This window comes from Salminus brasiliensis, chromosome 9 (assembly GCF_030463535.1).
Source record: "Salminus brasiliensis chromosome 9, fSalBra1.hap2, whole genome shotgun sequence".
In the NCBI taxonomy this organism is placed as follows: domain Eukaryota; kingdom Metazoa; phylum Chordata; class Actinopteri; order Characiformes; family Bryconidae; genus Salminus; species Salminus brasiliensis.
This window is the reverse complement of record NC_132886.1, coordinates 38,352,741-38,375,694: the sequence shown is the minus strand read 5'-3', so window position 1 is coordinate 38,375,694 and position 22,954 is coordinate 38,352,741. Positions and strand designations below refer to the sequence as shown.

The 22,954-nt window shown below is 43.4% G+C and overlaps 1 protein-coding gene across 1 annotated transcript; it reads right to left on the bottom strand.

Annotated features, from left to right (window-relative positions):
- Positions 1–94: 94 nt before the first annotated feature.
- brinp3b (bone morphogenetic protein/retinoic acid inducible neural-specific 3b) lies at positions 95–15,228 on the bottom strand. Its single transcript, XM_072686985.1, has 7 exons — positions 14,426–15,228; positions 10,550–10,740; positions 8,602–8,795; positions 3,707–3,812; positions 2,672–2,908; positions 2,102–2,324; positions 95–1,464 (listed from the first exon to the last, which is right to left on the bottom strand). The coding sequence occupies exons 1-7, from the start codon at positions 14,635–14,637 to the stop codon at positions 348–350; spliced, it is 2,280 nt and encodes a 759-aa protein (XP_072543086.1). The 5' UTR covers positions 14,638–15,228; the 3' UTR covers positions 95–347.
- Positions 15,229–22,954: the final 7,726 nt, after the last annotated feature.

The following is a 22,954-nucleotide window of genomic DNA, read 5'->3' as shown; positions in this document are numbered from 1 at the left end:
TAAATGCTCAATTTGAAGCCTGCCAAACTCAATATGCAGCCTGGAAAACATTATCAGGAAAAAAAATGGTTTGATTTTAATAGGCTTTTGCCCATTTTATTAAATTCAAACTTGGCAAGGTTGATGAAACTGCTAAAACTTCCTTTTTTCATCTGAACTACCATTTGATTTCAAAGACATCAAATATATATTGCGTCTATGAACAGTAAAGCAGTTTATATCAAACACCAACAACAATGAGCCCCGCCATAAAAACATACTTCAGACTCTGGGTGAAATTGAATTTTTCCCCCCTCAATAAAATTAGACATCAATGGCAAAAATAAATTGGATCCCACCATCGCTTATTAACTACAAAGTTTCGTTGCTTCGTACTCCATATAGTACGGCTGTCTGGCACTAAAAGCCTGCAGTGCTGCGAGAATTCTCAGTACCTCAGAGCTGGAGAGTTTGAGTCGGTGTCGGAGTAAGCAAGAGAACAGGTCCAGTGGCAGTGGTCCAGGAGGAGAGAGTCTGTTGACTCTGTATCGGATCTCCATGAGCTGCAGCAGGGCAGAGTCCTGAGATCCCTGAGTGTATGGATAGTCCAGCTGTAGGATCAAGTCCTGAATGGCTTCTGGGTCAAAGTGCATGCTGTAGCCAAAGAGCTGTATGCTGTTGATTTTCATGTAGCCAAAGTTCTGTGAGGAGTCAGCGACATCCATGGGCTCGAAATAGGCCGTTTCGTTCCCCTGAGTGAGGTCGGTCCGAATCCGGCTCCTCAGGTAGAAGTGGACCGTCTCGAAGAAGCTCTTCCAGCGGTTTCCTAAAGTCAAAGTCCAATTGTAGCAGTCCAGAGGAATGTCTAACTTGGTCTTCTCCCAGTCAGGGTAGCTGTTTTGGTTGATAGGCATGGTCCAGCTTTCGGAATGGCTCCCCCCAAAAGGGTTGACGTAGACGGACAGCGCCGGCTCCAGAGTGGAGTTCTTGGTCATGCAGATCTGCAGCGAGACCCCCAGCAGCATGTGCACGCGGCTGGACTTGAACTTGTTGCTCTTTAGAGTCAGGAGCATCCTTTTTCTCCAGGAGGGGTCGAACCAGGTGTTGAGGCGCACGTCGCTGCTGACGAATGTGGCACGCGTGACCACGCGGCCGTCGCGCCGCTGCAGCAAGTAGCGTAGCTCCAGGTCTCGCAGGTCCGTCTCGAAGCCCAGGTAGTGGTCCGTGGGGTCGGGTACGGCGTGCCTGCACATGCCATGGCTCAGCGTGAAGCCAGTGTTGCAGCTGGAGCAGCGTGTCCGATTCTCTGGCGAGCAGGACACGCAGCGGGGCCCGTCACCAACCACACAGGGGATCATTCCCTGACACAAAGGGTGTTCGTGCGGGCAGAGGCAGCTCCGCGTCTCCTCTGAGTAAAAGCCGAGACGCTTGCTTTCGCCACAGTACAAGATGGAAAGGATGTGCTGCAGCCAGTACCCAAGAGACCTGGAAGGTGGGCATTAAACAATCAACAAAACAGCAAGGCAGCAAGACAAAACAAAGCAATCGGCAGCAGAAAACACATAATTATGTGGTCCAGGTGTGTAAATTACAGTAAGAAATGCAACAAAGGCACTACAAGTAATAAATGGCTGATGTTATAACAATAGATAAAAAATGAACAATTTGCATTTTGCAATAGTGATAATGGCTTTCAAACATTATATTGTGTCGAAACCGGCCTTTAAAAGCATAAATGGCAGGGAAAGAGCCCACTAATGCCTACTAATAGCTTTCAAGGTGGTAGTGGGTGGTGGAATAACACATTAGTCATTTGATGTAGAATACGCGCAGAGCACCAGCGAGGCTTGGCTGAACTGTTGCACTTTTGAACCGTAATGTACTTCTAATGATTTTTTTTTTTTTTTACCACAAGATAATCTAATTTTAACCTCTTCCATCCCAACATTCACACAAGCTGTCTAATTAGCTTTGAGGTTGTGGATCTCTCTAGAGAGTTTGAAGAACTTTGCACAACTTTTTCTAATCTAATTTCATACATAATTACCAGGCACGCCAGCACGATGACAAATGCGTACACTTCGGATACCGAGGCCAACAAAAATCCATAAATAGTGGTTACCTCTCCCTCTGTATGATTATCTTGGGCTGTGTGCGACACCTCCTGCTGAGACTGAAGAGCCTGTTGGCGCTTCGCCGGGCCTTGCTGAAGAGGAGACTGGTGCGGCTCTCCAGCTGCCTATAGCGCTGTAGCAGAGCTGCATCAGCTCTCCACATGTGCTGGATGGCCGAGGAGTTTAGGGCAAAGTGTGTCGGCAGCCTGCCCACAAAAGCCTGGAACTCATCTGCTCAGAGGGACAAATGGACCAATTAACATGAATGTACCAGACTCGAAATCCAATTACGGCTAATGTGATGTAAGAGGCAAATGTGAACTAGCCAAATAGGGTAGTAATTCATTTAGTTTCGTGTTTTCTTGGGATGCTGATTTGTGAATGTCATCTGGACAAACAGAATAACATGCTCTAATATGCCTGCTCATTTCGGAAGAAGCAAACATATCATTGGCCCTCTCCACTATCTATCAGTATCTATCAGTACTGGTCCAATGTTAAGGTTAAGGTCATGTTAAGGTCTGTCCATTACCTCAGCAAAAAAGATTCCATCAAAAAACAAGAACATCTTTTGGCACCTGATTCCTCAAACTCCTGGTTGGCCTGCCTCCAAGCCTCCCTGGTGTGCTCCAGGTAGCTCTCCTGGGCTCGGATGTCAGCTTGGGGGCAGTTGCACTGAGCATACTCCTTGCTGCACAGGCACCAGCAGTCGTTGTCCTGGCACACAAACTGACCCTCAGCGTTGCACCCGATATAGCCCAGGGCAGCCTGGACAAATCGGCTCCTCAGATACTCAGGCAAAACAGCTTGGAGCCCTGGAATGAGATAACTTAACCTGAATACACTATAAATACAATGTACTGTGTAATTTAATATAATAATAATAATCAATATAACTGAAAAGTCTGTGATGCTAAGATCTAAACTGGGATGGTCAGTCCATTGTTCTACAAAAACCAGCAACTTCTTTTGTTTACTTGGCAAATGGATTTGTATATATTTGTCAATAAAGGCTTTTTCACTGTGGGAGAATGGACAAAAGCATCTGTGGAGATTTGTGAAGATGTGAAGTGAGAGTGGAGTTTCATTTCTCTCTCAAAGATTAAGTGCTGCCTGGAATCTGGTAGGGTCAGTGTTGGATGTCTGTCACATATTGGATGGTTATTAAGAGTCCAATTTGATCTGTAGTCTTATTATTATTTTTTTATTTTCCATTGACTTTCACATTTCCTATGCAAGTGCACATTTTTAATTGATCAATACATCCTGAAAAATTTACCTTTTGTCTGTTTTGACTGAAAGTTAAATCAATTACAAGGGCGTTGTACTGTACAACTACATTTCATCAGAATTTCTATATTTTAGACTACAAAGTTGAGATTTTATTTATATATATATATATATATATATATATATATATATATATAATTTTTTTAATTAAATTGACATGGCCGCTGTCGATAACGACAGAACACGCCGTTTGCTGGTTAATTAGCCGCTATGATCAGACTGCTACTGACATAATGCATGGCCTTGACACTCGTTACCCACAGTTCAGATGTTGAAACTTGAGGAATGTTTGAAAGTGTCAGATGTTCCAAAGGTGTTTTTACCTTTCAAATGAACCTTGTTTTCAGGGCTGTGAACCAACACAGAGCTCACAGAGTCAAGGTTGTCATAGTTACTGCAGCCCAGAGGGCCCGTTCTGGTCTCAGTTACCTGAAGAAGGATATAAAATAAGTATTGACATGTTTAAAAGCGTCTTGTTTTTTAATCAGTCCAATAAAACGTATACCACGACGAACCATGAAAACACTATAGGGAGCAGTATGGTATGCGCAACAGATACAATAATAGAAATCCGCCCATAATCCATTATAGATTGTAATCATGTAATGGACGTTTGTAATGATTATATGAGGTATGCATTCCAAAGCTTTCAGAGAACACGGCACGCCTATCCTTTTGTATATAGCTTCTTAATGGAGCTTAATTCAAAAAGCAATAGACTAAAATGAAAGTACATTACTGAGATTGTAGAACAACCCTTCAGATTACATTACTGATTATAGTTTTGCTGGTGTAATTGAATGGAACCTTTCCAATCATGGTCTACAGTATTTCATCAAGCAGAAGAATAAGAACTGTCAGTGTTGTAACAAAAAAAAAGTACGTCATTAGCTGGCTATTCGCCACTGAAACGTGGAGGGGACCCTGTTCTGATCAAATGAATTAGTCTATCGCCACTTCTTTAATTAAAAATCCTTGCATTGCTGCACAGATCCATTCCCAGCTCCTGCATAATGCAGAAGAATCCACAAGGGCAGAGCAAACAGCAGAAATATGAGAAGTTAGGCATCATTTATAAACATACATATTAAAGTCAAGGACAAGAAGCAGCAGCAGAAACTGGGCGCGCATGAAAGAAAGAAGAAGAGGAAGGAGGAGAGAAACACAACTTCATTACACCCACAGCAGGCTCTCGTGTTCCTGTTAATGCAGCTAGAAGGAGATTCATTAAAGCCACAAACTCTTCAGCAGGGTTCAGGCTGACTTGCCCTCACGCAGCAACACAGCCATTACCAGGGCCAAAGTCCTTGAAGCCTACTTATCAAAGAGACCCTTTTGTTTCACTCGGCATGTGAATGCACATTAAAAGGCTGAAAAAAGAAAAATGAAAACAGGATTTCTGAATATTTCATTCCACGGAAGCATCTGTGAAGACTATTCTCTTGTTGCTTACTTAGATTTGTTATGGCTGATTAAACATGAAACCTCTAGGTTATCTCATGAGAACTGTTTTTTGTTTCTCTCCATACAAAAGGAACAGACTAGTCTTCAAGAGGGTGCAGGAACTGTTTTTAGGTAGTTCTAGCTCTGTTCTAACTTCTAAACCACCTGAGCCATTTAATCACAGACTGCACAACTTGACTAACTGGGCCAGATGGGGCAAGGAACTTTTTCATTTTTTTCCCAGGCTCTGGCTAGTGATACTCCGGTGTCTCTAAGCAGTTTGCCAATTATAAAGTAAAAAAAGAGTGCCATGTCCAGACAGCTACAGTTCTTGTAAGTCCACTCCCCTAATCACTGAACTAGTCCTAACTATACTTTGGACACTTGCTGAACAAATAACCAAGCAATCTAATTGCGGCTACATTTCTCTCGCTGTCCAACTCGACCAATTAAACTGACTGAAACTTCAGAATCACTTCAAACTTATTGAACAGCATATATGCTGCTATATAATATACACATTTAAATTTGATAACACGCCAACATAAAGGACTACTGCAAACCCATGAAAACAAATATTAAATGTGGACTTGAGAATATAGGCTGATGTTTTCAGAATGCTGAGAGAATAACCTGAGAGTATTTTAGATATGTGTAGAATTTGAAGATTGATTTCTTGTTCTCTGAGCCAACACTCTTTCTGCAGAAATCCTGTCATGGTTCACCATCAACATGGTATGAACGGCATCCAGCCACTTCAGAAAAGCTGTCCAGTAATATGACTGACTAGGCAGGCTAAGTACATACACTGATCAGCACAGTACAGTAACCTGCCTAATATCATGTAGGCCCAAATATCATGTAGGCCAAAACAGCTCTAACCTGCCTAGGCATGGACTCCACAAGACCTCCAAAGGTGTCCTGTTGTATATGACATACAGGATCCCTTAAGTCAGACTGAGAGCTGGAAAATCTGGATGCCAAGTCATGTTCCTCTGATCATTCCTGGACAATTTCTGCAGTGTGGCAGAGTGCACTATTCTGCTGAAAAAAGCCACTGCCGGAATACTGTTGCAGGATCAGGCCAGGCGTGCTAGCATTTGCTCCCCACGCGCATCAGTGAAGCTTGGGTGCCCATGACCCTGGCGCCGGTTCACTGGCTGTCCTTCCTTGGAGCAGTTTTTGTTTCGTAGGTACTGACCACTGCATACTGGGAACACCCTGCAAAGCCTGCCTGATGTTTTGACCTAGTCATCTAGCCATCACAGTTTGGCTCTTGTCAAAGTGGCTCAGATTCTTAAGCTTGCCCATTTGTCTTGCTTCCAACACATCACCTTCAAGAACTGACTGTTCAGTTGCTAATATACATCTCAGACATTGTAATAACATAATATTAATATAATCAATTAACTAAATTATTATTAACAACAGTTTATACTCTGATGTTTTATTGCCATTGTTTTCAATATTTGGTAGTTCAGACCATGCCATAGGCATATGGTGATTTGCAAGGAGTCTGATAATAGAGGCGCAAGAGCTCTGAGAAGTTTGGGCCGTTTTTTAGATAGCTTCTGCTTGAAGTAGGATGCCAGACCTTTCTCTCTTGTAAGAGAAGCCATAAATGAGAGATAATAGAGTTAAAAGGAAAGAGAGAAGACAGGGTGGTGGAGCGTTGTGCAGACTTGTCAATGCTGTGAACGAGGTAGAGATGGCGTTCATAGGACGTTAGATTGGGAAGAGAGGCTTTAGTCATGTTCCTCCTCCCAGCATCAGACTTTACATATGTTATACAATATATCTAAAATGGGTAAGAATCTAAATCACAGGCCCCCAGGACATGCTGGGGAAAAGGTAAATTCATGAAAAACGTCTCTGCTCTCTCAGGAAGTATTGTGGGATTTATTTAAAATAGAAATGTTTCAAAACAAAGGTTGTTTTAAAAGCTGTCAGAAATGTTGGGGTACGTTTTCATCAGTTGAGGGTTTTTTTGGCACAGTAGTAAACAGTGTTAGAAGCATTTTGACTAAAGTGTGTGTAAGCTGTTCAGAGTGCAGTGGTGTCTGAAAAAACACCCATGTGGAAACTACCAATAGGTGTAACCCAAAACCCTGCTAACACACAGTAATACTCAGCAATAGCTCATCTGGTACTAAAACTGGGCACCTAACATCCAACAGCTAAACATCACTGAACGCTCTTTGAGGACAGCCAGTTTTGTTACAGATGCCTGTACTAGTCACTAGCATCGTGCTGATGGGGTAGGACATCAGTTATGCTCTCTTGGACTCTGGATGGCTGAGGCATCACCAGAGATCATACTGGCATCTGATAATAAACATTATTTCAATCTACATTCTCAAATTCTAATCTACATCTCCAAGTTAACAAGAAAAGGGTTATACCAGAAATCATCTGACGTAAAGCATATTAGGCCCATTTGTCTCCTTGGACGTGAATACTCAGGTTTGGAACATTTATCACACTGAAGCTCTTCATACTAAATCATGCGTTTCCAACTTTCCAAACCACCACCCTGATAAGCCCATTCTTACCAGTAACATCTGTGGCTCTAATGAAGAACCAACTAAATGAACGAGGCCCGCAACCCAGGGGCTCCTGCATCATAATTAAAACCCTCATTTCTACCCTGGACTGCTCACCCATTCCTCAGTTACCTGCTCATCCATAAATGTAACACTGAGGGATCGCCTGCCGGTAGCCACATTTAGCATTCTTTGAAACCGGCTCGTGTATCGTTCTTGTTTTCAGGGGCCTACACTTTGCTCACCGTAGATATGGCTAATAATGAGAGGAATTATTCGCCGAGGAGAGGAATATGAATAGATGAGCCAGGCTCATCCATCATTGTGATAGATGCCTCAGCAGAAGCTGCTACAGCCGCTTTGTCCTCATTAACAGCAGCTTAGTTTAAAATCATCTCAGCGGTAGTGGAATGAGAAATACCACAGTCCCTTTACTTGAGCCAAACATATTTTGCCTGTAAATTGCTCAAGTGAAAGTCTACCTAGAGAGTTCGCCTGGGTAGCAGTATCAAAACATTTGCTTTTGAATATACACCTTGTAAATCGAGTAAAAAGTAAACGTGGTTAGACACATTTTACAAACCCAGTTTTTATAAACCCCTTTTTTAATGTATTCTCTCTTGATATCAAGCTCAGACAGGCTTACAAATGATAAGCTTTCAGAGAACACATTTGTTACGTTGGCCACCATATTATCACATACAGCTATACTTCATCCACACCAACCAATTTATCTCCTATCACAAACCTTTCAAAAATACAACCAAAGTTTCAGAACATGACTACTGCTGCTGAAAGTGGAGGATGACAGATTGTCCACTGCAACCAACAGCCCCACCAGACACATTCATTAATCAACAACAGCACTTAACGTATCTATGCTTCTCATACCTAGCCTAGAAAATTTTATTCAAAATGAAAGACAAAAGGCATTGGAGAAAACTAGTGTGCTACGTGTATTATTTATTCTCAAAATATAGCGTATTTTTTCTGTGCACCAACACAGACCTCCTGAACTGCAGTAAACAGTTTAAGTTCTTAGTGCAGAGCGTACTCACAAAAACTGCCTTCCAATAGTTAGCTTTCATAATTATGCACACACAATTCCCTTCGAAATATCATTCATTGTATGCAGAACAGAACCCGCTTGACTGCGCTGAATAAATCACACCTGGAGGCACAAATCCAACTGAAGTTACTGAATCTTCCCAGTCTTTCCACTTTTGCCGTACCTTAATGGCTGCGGAGGCGATCTGGAGGTGGTGCAGCTTCCGCAGCGTGCTGTCTCTGTCGATGAAGTAGGAGGCGGCAAGCTGATGGAGGGCCTCCAGGGTCAGGGCTGAGGCCGAGCCGTTGGAGGCTCCCCCGCTCGGCTGACCCCTGCTCAGCTTCCTCTTGTCCACGAAAATGGTCAAGGACTCCTCCCCTGCCAAAGAGCCAGACGAGAACCATTAGCCCACGCAGAGCTAACCAATCAGCTCCTAATCACCTGCAGCCAGAGCTCTCTGTATTCTCGCCCAGCAGGAGTTCGCGAAACCCCGCGGCCCACTCTGGACCTCGGTGGGATCATCTCTCATTTTACGGATGATACAGATGGGGGAGTATCATTCATCTCTAAAATGGGCGAGGGAAAACCAAAGCCAATTGACTCTGCTGGAGCGTTATTTGGGGAAAATGCATTTTGGAGAAAAATGGGTCCAGTCAGGGGGTGTTCTATGGTGAATTAGGTAGAGCTCAAATGATCTCCCTGCGTAGCCGGAATAAGGGCAGAGAAGGTGCACTTAGTGACTGAGGTATTGATCGTGAAATCATCTTGGTGAGTATCGTAATTACTCTCTGAGGAAAATCCACTGTTGGGCTCTGAAGCTTTCTACAATTAGAGCACTATAACTGCCACAAGGCCACCATCTCACAATGATAGCAGCTTGGCAGGTGGGGCAACTAACGTCAACACTTACTTCTCTTGTTTATTAGGGAATTCTCCTGCAAGCAAGAACCTCACATATAAAAAAAAATTAATCGGAAAGTGATGGTTTGCCAAATGAACACATCAAGTCTATGCTCTTATCGCCATTTCTGACACAGTATGAACAATGCAGCTCAGAAATGGAACAGCAGAAACGGTATTTTCAAAAAATGTAAACTTGTGTCCTGTAAGGTCTTACACGTAGGATAACAGACCCACATATTCACATTCAGACTGGATACAAACTAGCTACTATGGCTAATATCCAAGACTGGACTCCCAGATGACAACATGCTTTCAGAGGTCTTGCAGAAGTAATGTTTCAGAGTGAATACAGCCCTACAAAACCTCAACAGAAACAGAGAAGCGAGTAGCAAGGGCAGTGCTAACCAGCTGAGGAAGAGCAACAGGCTACCAGTGTTGACTTTACAGATACTGTTCATACAGACCTCAGGGGGATGAAATATGTGAATTTGTCAGGCTATGGTGGGGCAACTTTAACCATTGTTGTAGAATTTGTTTTCAGAGAGCCCAAACATTTGGACTGTGTAGCACAGAATAGTGGTGAGTCATCCCATTAAGCTCAGACCAAAAACACCTACAGTACAGTCATGAGTAATAAGCCAGCTTAGTAAATCTGGATATACCCTATATATTTGCCAACAAAATGTGTGTTATGAATTAAGATGGTATTTATTTCCAAACAATATATTTATTGCCCTAGTTAAACTATCTATTTCCACCCATTAGCCAACAAAGTTCTACACTCTGCTGTTGGTGTGAAAAACGCAGTGCCGCTGGCTCCACTGAATAACATGGTATATCTAGTTTCCTATCATTTGTTTACCATCATTAAGAAAGCGCAGCATAATTGACTCGATCTAACTGTTACCTTCGAAAGCCTTGAATAGCTGTATAAAGCGTGATAAATATGTGTTAGATGTAAACCTGTAGGGAATTAGATCTGCAGGGGAAGTAGATCTTCAGGGCATCAAGATTTGAATTTTAGATATTTGAAATGTATCTCTGTGTTTAAGTAACCCGGTCTGAATAGTACTCAAAATCACTAAGAAAAGCATGCTCCTCCATCAGTCATATCCTGACATCATTCTATTGGTGTGATCATAGCTAGTATGGCTACTGATGCGTAGATGATAATAAACAGAAGACTGAAATGACACGATGATACATCCACAGACCACATGCCCTCTCACCTCCCAGGGTGGCCGAGACCAGGAAGTGCGTCCCGTACTTCTTTATGATGCTGTCCGTTATCCTCTGCAGGCTTGGCCGTCTCCCCAGCTGCCTGATGTTGTGGATGAAATCTGGGTCAAAGGGCACAGTGACACCGCTGTCCTCGTGCCTCTCCAAGGCCAGGTTGTTCACCTTCCATCGGCCAAACTCCCTGTAGAGTGCACAACCTTTTAAAAATCAAGGGCGGTGTGGTACAAAAGCAGGCCGCAAAAGTAATCAACACATCCCACCTGGTCCTCCCACTCGAAACGATAGTCACACGTTTCCCAGACTCCACTGTGTCAGCTAAGCCTGGCTCTCCTCCAGCACCCCTCTACCCCCCTTTATGCTGGCTCTGGTTCTCTTCCAAGCTTCTCCTCTGCACTTGGCCAAAACAGACATGGACAGTAGGAGGTATTTGATTGTGTGGGGACTTCAAGAGCCTCAGTGGGGAACCTGGTGCTGGATCCATCTAAGCACACTAGTATTCCGAAGCACTCGTGTAATGTAATCCGCTCAGATCCTCCTTTACCTCGGTTTGGTACCTCGACTCACTGTGGCCTGAAAAATGTGTTAAAACCACAATACCATCTATAGGGTGGAGAACACTGACAATTATCTCTTGACAAGGGTATAAACTTACTTACCAAGGACTGCTCTATCTGTCACACGCACATATTGCCAGAATATTAAATGTAAATATCTCTATATTACACAGAAAATGTTCTATTTCAGTCTGACATTCACCGTTGCATATTTGCATAAAAGGCATTCACATGCAACACGCAGCAAATAGAAGACAGAAAGCACAGCTATAGCCGCCTGTTACTGCGTCTGAAGCAAGACTGTCATTGTTTGCTTCCAGCCCTGGGGCCAGAAATCAAACAAACCCAAAACAAAGCTTTCCATCACAAGTTCACTGAAAACATTCAGGCAAAAATACAGGGTACATAAATATCTCATTCTCCCCCATTATCAGTCACTGCTGATGCAGGACCTGCATACCAATCACATGCTTTTTAAAATTCCACTTTAAAAGCATGATTATTATATTATTCTTTTAGAAGATTTCTAGCCATACATGCAATATAATTATTTGGTTAATTACTTTTTAAAATGTTAGATATCTCCACACACACAAACATGTCTGTTACATCTGGATGAGGTGTAAAGCGGTACCGTCACTTGAATGGTCCATTGTAGATGCATCGTATACGCTAACATTCACCTCACTGCCTATTACATCTAACTGAACTGAAGTTGAATGTAAATGATTGTCTGCTGAATGTAAACCCTGCAACTAACCCTAATCCCTAATAGGGTGAGGTTTTAGAGTTGGATTTAAGGTTTACGTTAGGGTTAGGGTTTGGTTTTGGGTTGGATTTAAAGGTTTAGGTTAAGGTTAGGGTTTGGTTTTGGGTTGGATTTAAAGGTTTAGTTTAAGGTTAGGGTTTGGTTTTTGGTTGGATTTAAAGGTTTAGGTTAAGGTTCGGGTTTGGTTTTGGGTTGGATTTAAAGGTTTAGGTTAAGGTTTGGTTTTAGAGTTGGATTTAAGGTTTAGTTTAAGGTTAGGGTTTGGTTTTGGGTTGGATTTAAGGTTTAGGTTAAGGTTAGGGTTTGGTTTTGGGTTGGATTTAAAGGTTTAGTTTAAGGTTAGGGTTTGGTTTTGGGTTGGATTATAGGTTTAGGTTAAGGTTAGGGTTTGGTTTTGGGTTGGATTTAAGGTTTAGGTTAGGGCTAGGGTTTGGTTTTGGGTTGGATTTAAGGTTTAGGTTAGGGCTAGGGTTTGGTTTTGGGCTGGATTTAAGGTTTAGTTTAAGGTTAGGGTTTGGTTTTGGGTTGGATTTAAAGGTTTAGGTTAAGGTTAGGGTTTGGTTTTGGGTTGGATTTAAAGGTTTAGTTTAAGGTTAGGGTTTGGTTTTGGGTTGGATTTAAAGGTTTAGGTTAAGGTTAGGGTTTGGTTTTGGGTTGGATTTAAGGTTTAGGTTAAGGTTAGGGTTTGGTTTTGGGTTGGATTTAAAGGTTTAGGTTAAGGTTAGGGTTTGGTTTTGGGTTGGATTTAAAGGTTTAGTTTAAGGTTAGGGTTTGGTTTTGGGTTGGATTTAAAGGTTTAGTTTAAGGTTCGGGTTTGGTTTTGGGTTGGATTTAAAGGTTTAGTTTAAGGTTAGGGGTTTGGTTTTGGGTTGGATTTAAAGGTTTAGTTTAAGGTTAGGATTTGGTTTTGGGTTGGATTTAAAGGTTTTAGGTTAAGGTTAGGGTTTGGTTTTGGGTTGGATTTAAAGATTTAGGTTAAGGTTAGGGTTTGGTTTCGGGTTGGATTTAAAGGTTTAGGTTAAGGTTAGGGTTTGGTTTTGGGTTGGATTTAAAGGTTTAGGTTAAGGTTAGGGTTTGGTTTTGGGTTGGATTTAAAGGTTTAGGTTAAGGTTAGGTTTTTGCACTTGTTAGAGTTGGATGCACTCTGTTAATCACAGATAGTATATAATATACATTAGTTAATATTTAACACATTAACAGAATCTAGTTCATTTCACTCATTACTACACACACAGGCCCTTACCGAGGGCAAAACAGGCAACAGTTCACGACTTCAGAAATTTTCCCCTGGAGATTAGGACAAATGCTGGCCCCACCTTGCTCAACTCGACCAACACAAACCTCTGGGCTCAGGAAAGCCAGCAGAATCACTTGTATGAAGAAATCAAATCCTGGCAGGGAGCAATCATCGACTGCATGGAGGGTGTCATTACCGCCAATCACCCCAACGAGAGAGGCTCTAAGTGGGCGTGGAGAGGTCTGATGAGCACTACAGCAGTGATCTAACCAGCGATCACCACAGAAAGGCCAGAGGGGTAAAAGGGTGCTTAGCTGAAGAACTGCCCGAGAGCCTCCCGTGCAGTCCTGAAGGCGCCGGGTAATCAAAAGCCACTGTGTAATCAGGAGCACAGAGCAAATGAAGATGAGGTCAAGTGGAAACTGAAGCCAATGCTCTAATCAGAGGATGCTACTACACGACTGGGTGGTGCAATGGGTGGTACAAGGGTCTTGTTTTTGTCCATGAAACTTTCATCTCAATGATGAAAACAGAGAACGTCGCTGATGCTTCTTTTACCGAACCATCACAAATAAATGGCCAACAGTGGTGCTGAATATTGGAGAATATTTATGCATTTTGGTGGCTTAATTACAGGAGAACGCTGATATCTGATTAGGGACGGAAAATCCCAACAGTCAGTCTTCTCCAATCAGTGCAAGGGATTTCTCATTGCACATCCATCAAACTCTTGTAGCCTTTTTTTGACGGTAGATGCTGGTACTTTTACATCAACCATAGCAGGAGCTATCGATAGGTTTTGGGATTGTTGAAGACTTCTCTACACATCTCTGAATGGGCTGAATTTGCTAGGATGGTCTGATCTGGCCATGTTGGCAGTTCTTTTAAACGTTCTCCGCTTGTAATGTATCTTCTGGACAGTGGAATGGCTGATTTTACATTTTCTGAGATCTTCTAAAACCCCTTGCCAGGCTTCAGAAAGATATTTAGATCTCGTTGTGTTGATCCTATTTTCTTCAACAATCTGGAGCAACCCAAACTACATTTCTGGGGTTTAAGAAAGACCCACTTTCGATCCAATCCTCTCTATAACCATGTTCTGATCATTTTACAGATATCTACGTCTTCAAGATCAAATGTCCAGATGTTTACATGGAGTGTCTTATTTTGTATGCCGTGCCCATGTGTACAGCTCTATGATGATGATGACCATTTCTGATAACCTGACCAGGACTGTCAAAGGTCAGATCTTATGATAAGTGGAGAAAAAGGGTATGAAGCCAAGTTACCTAGCTAGCCAGCTCACCTGTAAATCTTGTATCGGGTGGTGAAGCCGTGCTGGTGGCGCTCGGCGAACTCGGTGAAGTCTCGGGCGCGGTGGAAAGGACCCTTGTCGGCTAACAGCCAGCCGCGGGGCTCCGCCGCGACCACGGCCGCCAAGAGGGAGAGCACGGCGGCGCCCCGCCATGGGGACATGGGGCAAGTCTGTCTAGGACCAGCGGCGCTCCGCTCCGGCATAATTCAGCCATGCAGCCCCCATTCTCTCCTGCTGGGACTGAAAGTGACCGCTTCGTCGGTCTAACGTCGGTCCAGAACTCGTTAATCCATCCCGGAGAGTTGGAGGTCTGGCAGGTTAACGAAGCTGGAGGGCGACCGCGATGACGTCAATTTAGCTAACGCACTTACAGAAACTTTAGTTAGCTAGCAAAATATAAAATAAACGCAATTTCTGCAACTTAATGCATTTAAAGCCACAATAATTAATCAGTTATGATTATTAATTAGACTTTAAACAACTTAGCGAGCATAATTAGGCGCTAGTTAAAACGTCGCGCTGAAAAGTGACCGTTAGCCCGTTAGCAGCGCGGCTTCTCCTCCACAAATACCACAACTTCCCCGGACGCAGAAACGGACCAGGGCTGTCCAGCAGGCGCGGGCGACCCGGGGAAGTGCTTAAATGGAGAGAAGTGGAGATTTATGGCGGCTGAAAGTGTGAAGAATCCCCTAAAAGCTCCGTTTCTGTGATTCTGTCATTTTCTGTGAGGCGCTTCAGGTGCGGGAGATGAAGCGCGCGCGGTTCTGTCAGCAGCCCGTTCGCGGGCAACGGACTGACGCGAAGCCGCGCACTCCTGCGCTAGGATTGGGTCGCTTGGTCCGGCCTCCTGCCCTCGGATTGGCTGGTCCGTTACACTTCGCGCTAGCAGACAGCCGGATCGTCCAATCGTTATTCGGGAGGGCGGGGTTTGGAGAGGCATTTGAAATGGCAATTCGGGGGCCCAGTAACTGGACTGTGCTACAGACCAGATTTAAGTTCATCACGATTTAAATATTTACCATATCTAAAGGTTATGGATCATAATTTAATACCGTAATAACTTGTCTTGTCCTAGGCAATTAACTGCCAGGTTAGGAGTGTGTGTGTGTGTGTGTGTGTGTGAGGGCAGGGAAATAAGCAAACTGCTGGTATTCTCATCCTCGCTTTAGGCCTAATCTTAAAAAAACAATTCAGGTCAAATATTCATAGCCATTATTTTCATAACATATTTATTAATAATTTAGCTATTTCATTAGAATGTCATTTGAGTGGAATTCCCTTTAAATAAGCTGTTGGTGGATTGTCATATTTACAAAAAAATATTTACACCAATATTTATAAAAGCTATTAAGCAAATATCAACTCGTGTGTGTGTGTGTGTGTGTGGTGTGTGTGTGTGTGTTTCTATGTATTCTGTATATTTCAGATAGCTTGCTGCTGCTGCCAAAAGCATCCTGGTCCTAGTGCTCGAGAGTGGGCTGGTACGCGTCACTCTACATTTTACTCCATTGAGGAAGAGTCGGATTCTGGCTGGGAGACGAAATTCAGCACAACACCGGCACTCTTTTTTCGGCCCTATCCATATCGGCTCCTGGGAGGTTCATAATGACGTTGCATAAACTAATTACCCAGGGGACACTGCGTGACCTTACAACAACAAGTCTGCAAGTCATTTTACAACAAGTCAACAAGTCATTTTACCTAGGTTTCAGAGTATGTAGTATTGATAATAGTGTGAAAGTTGAGTATACTCAGATCTTCTCGATGCATACTCAGAACCGGACAGTAGCAATGGACACTATTATCCCATAATGCAATGTGAAATGAAATTGTTCCTGTATGGAGCAATTATTTGAAAAAATGGTGGATGACGGCATTAGGAGAACTTGCAGTGCATAGCACCGCAACACCATTTCCTGTTAGTACTACTAGTACATTAACCATTAAATTTAGTGTATGGTCTATACCTATTAGCGTGTAGTGCACAATTGGGACGCAGCCTAGAACAAGACAAATAACGCTAAAGCTAATCAGGCAGGCAGGCAGGTCTCTGTGTGTTAATGGGGTACATGCTTATGGATGATTTGTGTGACTGCACCCCTATGGATGCTGTGTAGTTCTGCATTGACTAGAGGGCTAAGCGTGTAGAGCTTAGCATTCAACTTACCAACTCGCCCTAAAATTGAACCCTGTGGGACTCCACATGAAATATCACATGACATGTTACCTAATAGTGCATAATAGATAAATAGATCGATAGATACAATAGATAGATAGATCTTGAAGGAAATGTAGCAAATAGTTTCTGCATTAGGAATAATAACTGAATAATACATCCAAGGGTTCAAGGGGTTAACCCTTTGGGCCCTAGGTGTAGAATTGCAGAAGTGTGAGTCCCACAGGGTTCAATTGTAGGGCCTATGAAACTGATATTTTAATTATGACAGTCCTTTACTAATGAATGTGAAGGCGTGTGGGCATACATGCAATAGTTTCACACCAAACCTCGCTGTGACGGACTTTGTTGACACCGTCAAAATCGGCCCTCACTTTTGAACAAACTCCCCATGATGTGCAGACCCCCGAAATTCAATCACGTCTAGTCAATGCAGAACTAAACGGCATCCATAAGGGTGCAGTCACACAAATCATCCATGAGCATGTACCCCATTAACACACAGAGACCTGCCTGTCCTTTGTGTAATGGAGTCGCTCTCATTCGGAATATCTATTTGCCTTTCCGGCGGCGAAGAAAGTCGGTCATCGGAAGCGGCACATCAAATGTTTGCTTTCTCTGTATTTTCCGTTATATATTTTTTTTTTCACGAAGGGCAAGGAAAAAGAAATGGAGGGAGGAAAACAGAGCAAGACTGAAGCAGAAAGATAGAGTGAGAGTGCGTCTGTGTGTAAGAGACAGAGAGAGAGAGAAGGCAAAGCAGTCCCCTGGGGCGAAAGCCTGTTATAGTCTCTAGTGTTGTGGGTCTTTGTTGTCTGTGTATGCAGTGATTGAAATGTTCCTAAACCTCCACACTTAGTTACCCGCGCTCACCCTCCTCCTTCCCTTTTCGCTAGTTCCCGCTCTCTGCATTCTTAACGCTCCCCCTGTGCAGCTCTTCACCCTCCTCTTTGTTGCCCACCGAAGCTTTCTTCCCCCTCCTCTCCCAACGCTGAATGCAGGACCCGGTACGGACAGCCAGCCACAGAGAGTCGAGCAGTCCATTTTTGGAGGGGAGCTTGACGCAGATTCCGCCTGACACTGCTGTGTGACCGAGACGAGAGCAGGAAAGCGTAGGCCATAGGTGCGTGGACCTCAATGCGAGAGAGTGAGCTTGCTGAAAGGCAGTGGAGAAACACAACAAGTGCAAGTGAAGGAACAATGGTCTGAAGGAACAATCCCAAACATCACGAATGGAAAGACTGTAGGCAAGAGCCTGTCTGACTCAACGGCAGTTATCCGAGTGTTATCTGATTAGGAGGCAGGTATCTGACGCAACATCGCCGATCTGCCAATCAAAATCCAAACACAATAAAACATTTAAAAAGACCTTCTTTCATCCCACTGAAACGCCATTAAAACGTTCACGGAAACAGTGTGAGGATTCAGTTCTGAGAAATGACAATGAGGAAAAAACATCAGTCATCATCTGGGTGGATCGTATGTTCTCCTATATGACCAGCATGACCAAACTATGACCAGCAGGTGATTCAAAAGAAGTCAGCCTAAGCTTGGCAAAACCAGTCAACCAGCACAACCAGCTTGGTCAAAATGGTTAAGCTAGTAGACCAGCTAGTCCATCAAACTCAAATGAAAACATACCCTATGTTGGTCAACCATCCAAGGTAGTCTATGACCTTGCCAGCGTGTTGATGAGTACGACCAAGGTGTTTGACCAACATGACCAAACTGGTCAACCAGCACAACTAGCTTGGTCAAGTTGGTCATGCTAGTAGACCAGCTGATCCATCAAACCTAAATGGAAACATGCCTTAAGTTGGTCAACCATCCAAGGTAGTCTATGACCTTGCCAGCATGTTGATGAGTACAACCAAGATGTTTGACCAACATGACCAAACTGGTCAACCAGCACAACTAGCTTGGTCAAGTTGGTCATGCTAGTAGACCAGCTAGTCCCTCAAACCTAAATGAAAACATGCCTTATGTTGGTCAACCATCCAAGGTGGTCTACGCGCCACCATGGTTACCAGTATGACCAACATACTTTTATTATGACGAAGCACACGATCATCAGAAATAGCATCTAGACAGAAGATCAGAAAGATCGCTTCTTAACTATATGTGACATTTCCTCTTGCTACTTGTGTGTTTCACCTCTGAACACAGGAACTGCACATTGTGTAGCGTCTCCACAGGTTCCTCCACCTGTTCGGAGTTGCTCACGGCCTGCGCCTTGCACGTCACCTTGCTATTACTGCATTGCTCTCTAGGGCAAAGACTTAAACGAACATCATTTCAGATGCATAACTGATGCCAAAAATATATTTCTGAATTTCAGTCAGAAGGTGAACGAAACTCCGCCACCCTGGAATCTGCCTCCTCCTCCGAGGGGAGAGCAGGAACTATTTGAAAAGGAAATGTTGCCTTTCCCTGCCCTAATTTCCCTACTGTATCTGAACGCAGCACGCAGACACTGGAGTTCTTTTGACCAACACTTTTCCTTTCTTGGGTTGGTTGTACACAACCTCAAGACATGTGTGTATGTGTGTGTGTATGGATGGTATGCGCTTTTGTGAGCAGTTAGAAAGTGAGCTGGCCTCTATTTTTTGTCTCTCTAAAGCAGATTCATGCCGAGTTGACGGTCAGGCCTTTGAGGTTTGTATTGAATTGATGTTCAAAGTCTCGCCGACTAAAGTCCTGCTGAACGGAGTCCTGCTGAATCGCTGGAAAGAAAGTGTGCTTTCGCTTATTTCACACAATATCACATATTATTCAGCTCAGCCTCTGTCAGCTTCACTAGACTACAAACGCTTAAGGTGTTGAAGGCTGGTGATGGTTGGTGGTGGTTGTTGGTGGTAATTGGTGGTGGCTGTGGATGCTGTTAGTGTTGCTATCAACCAAAGCTGTTGTTTATTGGTTGTTGTTGGCTGTGGTGGTTGGTGGTGCTGGCAGTTGGTGGTTGTTGAAGGTTGTGATGTTGGTGCTGGTGGTTGTTGATGACTGTTGAAGGTTGTAGTGTTGGTGGTGCTGGTGGTTGTTGATGATTGTTGAAGGTTGTGGTGTTGATGGTTGATGACTGTTAAAGGTTGTGGTGTTGGTGGTGCTGGCAGTTGGTGGTTGTTGAAGGTTGTGATGTTGGTGGTGCAGGTTGTTGGTGGTTGTTGAAGGTTGTGATGTTGGTGGTGCAGGTTGTTGATGACTGTTGAAGGTTGTAGTGTTGGTGGTGCTGGTGGTTGTTGATGATTGTTGAAGGTTGTGGTGTTGATGGTTGATGACTGTTAAAGGTTGTGGTGTTGGTGGTGCTGGCAGTTGGTGGTTATTGAAGGTTGTGGTGTTGGTAGTGCAGGTTGTTGATTGTTGAAGGTTGTGGTGTTGGTGGTGCAGGTTGTTGATTGTTGAAGGTTGTGGTGTTGGTGGTGCAGGTTGTTGATGATTGTTGAAGGTTGTGGTGTTGGTGGTGCAGGTTGTTGATGATTGTTGAAGGTTGTGGTGTTGGTGATGCTGGTGGTTGTTGATAATTGTTAAAGGTTGTGGTTGCTGTTGGTGGTTGTTGATTGTTGAAGGTTGTGGTGTTGGTGATGCTGGTGGTTGTTGATAATTGTTAAAGGTTGTGGTTGCTGTTGGTGGTTGTTGAAGTTTGTGGTTGTGGCTATTATTGATGTTTGTTGAAGGTTGTGGTGTTGGTGGTGCTGGTGGTTGTTGATGATTGTTGAAGGTTGTGTTTGCTGTTGGTGGTTGTTGAAGTTTGTGGTTGTGGCTATTGTTGATGTTTGTTGAAGGTTGTGGTGTTGGTGGTGCTGGTGGTTGCTGATGATTGTTGAAGCTTGTGGTTGCTGTTGGTGGTTGTTAAAGTTTGTGGTTGTGGCTATTGTTGGTGATTATTGATTGTCGTGGGCTGCGGTGGTTGGCAGTGTTGCTAGTGCTTGTTGTTGATGATTATTGCTTGTTGTGGTGGTTGGTGTTGATGGTTGTGGCTGCTGATGGTGATTATTGGCTGTTGTCATTTGGTGGTGCTGGCCATTGTTTTGGTCACTGTGGATGGTGGCGACTGTTGCTAGCTACATTATTAAATGTACAGACAGACGCACTGATCAGAAAAATAAGCTGCGAAGGTTGTCTTGCCTTTCCTTGCAGCTCCACTCGCTGAGGTTATGGAGTGGAAACAGCCAGGACTTTGTGAAGCCGCTGACCATGTTTGCTCCTGTTACTATTTTTACAGTGCTTTGGTGCACGGCCTTTCCGTCTAGTATCGCATCTGAACAGGAGTTGAACTGACCCGGAATGTTCTGCTGTGGTCAACACGCACAAAGGAAGGCCAGAAACCCGTTCCATTCTTGGCCGCGAGCAAGAGTTTCTGTATAGAGTAAATCGCAGCATGTTTGGAGGGGTAAAAAAAAAAAAACTTACAAGTTTTAACGAGTCTGGAGTGAAGGGCTGTATCGACTATGGACAGAGGGAAGTCAACGTGGAGATCAACGTGGCGCTTTACCCCGTACAGCTGGCCATAATGTCTCTAATTAGACCCCCGATATCGATTGACCTGCTCGGACCTCAGCTTATGGGAGGCCAAATTAATGCGGTGGAAGCAGCTGGAGGAAAAAGGCGGGATGAACGGGAGCAGCGGCGCACATCGGTAAACAGCGACTTCGCAAGATTTATAGCTGGGCATGTTTACAACACCTGCAATAACATCCAAACTACTCATCCTGGCGTCGGAACCAAGAGCTACGCTACAGCACATTCCCTAACGTACTGTGGTGGAAGGCAGTTGCAGAACATCAGCAATGACGTTTCCCTCACTCCGTAACTCTGCTTTAGCCTGAAGCAGCCAAATTAGCAGTGTTTGTGTCCCAGGCCTCGTGACAAGCTCAGGCAATTTCACGTACCGTGGCTCTGGTTGCAGCACGTTATGACACTTTGGGTTAAAGGGCACTTAGCGCTTGTGTTACATAGTGTTTACAGCAAAACAGGGGAGGGAGCGAGGCAGAGCGAGAGAGAGGTCTGCCTCTGGGCAGCATTCAGCTTCGGTGCTTAATCAAGCTTCCCGGCTGCAAGAGTTACTCAGGCACACTAATGATAATGTCTGAGATCAAGCTACAATTAAACACTAGTCCTAACGCACAAGCAGGAAGAGGCAACAGCAGCTAGCTATTGCCAGGCTTGAAAATGCATTAGAATAAAAATGATATTAGCATTAGCATCATTTCACAGAAGAGATGGGAGGTGGTAGAAATGGGAAAAATGGGAAATTTGGCAACCCAGCGCTTAGAGCAGTGATGGGTTAGTGGTTTCTCATAGTGTACTTGGGTCCTTACCCAAGAACTGTGTTACTACTGGGTTAATAATAATAATAATAAAAATAATAATAACAAAAATCATTAAATTCATCGTTCCTGGTCATCATTTTAAAAATATTATCATCAATTTACATGTGTCCACACACACACACACACACACACTATACTATTTGCATTTGTGATTACTATGGCCACCAATTTGGCTAATTGAGAGGTTAGTTGACCAAGATGCTAGCTTATAGCTATGTATCTGAGGTAATATCAGCCAAATGCAATTTATTTACTGCATCTATTCACAAGTTCTGTTATTATTAAGCTATAAATTCCATAAAATACCAGCATATATACGTATTTACCTACCAGCAAACTAAACAGTTAACAGCTAATAATATATCAGCTAACATTAGCAAGCTTATGCTAATCCTGTTACAAATGGTAACTACTTTAGCTGATGTTAGCTGGATGGTAACTACTCTAGCTGATGTTAGCTGGATGGTAACTACTTTAGCTGATGTTAGCTGGATGGTAACTACTCTAGCTGATGTTAGCTGGATGGTAACTACTTTAGCTGATGTTAGCTTGATGGTAACTACTTTAGCTGATGTTAGCTGGATGGTAACTACTCTAGCTGATGTTAGCTGGATGGTAACTACTCTAGCTGATGTTAGCTTGATGGTAACTACTCTAGCTAGTTGACAAATAAATGGTAACTACTCTAGCTGATGTTAGCTGGATGGTAACTACTTTAGCTAGTTGACAAATAAATGGTAACTACTCTAGCTGATGTTAGCTTGATGGTAACTACTTTAGCTGATGTTAGCTGGATGTGAAGTACTCTAGCTGATGTTAGCTGGATGGTAACTACTCTAGCTAGTTGACAAATAAATGGTAACTACTCTAGCTGATGTTAGCTGGATGGTAACTACTTTAGCTAGTTGACAAATAAATGGTAACTACTCTAGCTGATGTTAGCTGGATGGTAACTACTTTAGCTAGTTGACAAATAAATGGTAACTACTCTAGCTGATGTTAGCTTGATGGTAACTA

Excerpts from the sequence above, each read along its gene's own strand:
- brinp3b (XM_072686985.1), bottom strand. The coding sequence starts at position 14,637 with ATGCCGGAGCGGAGCGCCGCTGGTCCTAGACAGACTTGCCCCATGTCC. Across the intron at positions 10,741-14,425 it reads ACCCGATACAAGATTTACAG|GGAGTTTGGCCGATGGAAGG; the intron begins GTGAGCTGGCTA and ends TGCACTCTACAG. Across the intron at positions 2,909-3,706 it reads AAACAAGGTTCATTTGAAAG|GGCTCCAAGCTGTTTTGCCT; the intron begins GTAAAAACACCT and ends ATCTCATTCCAG.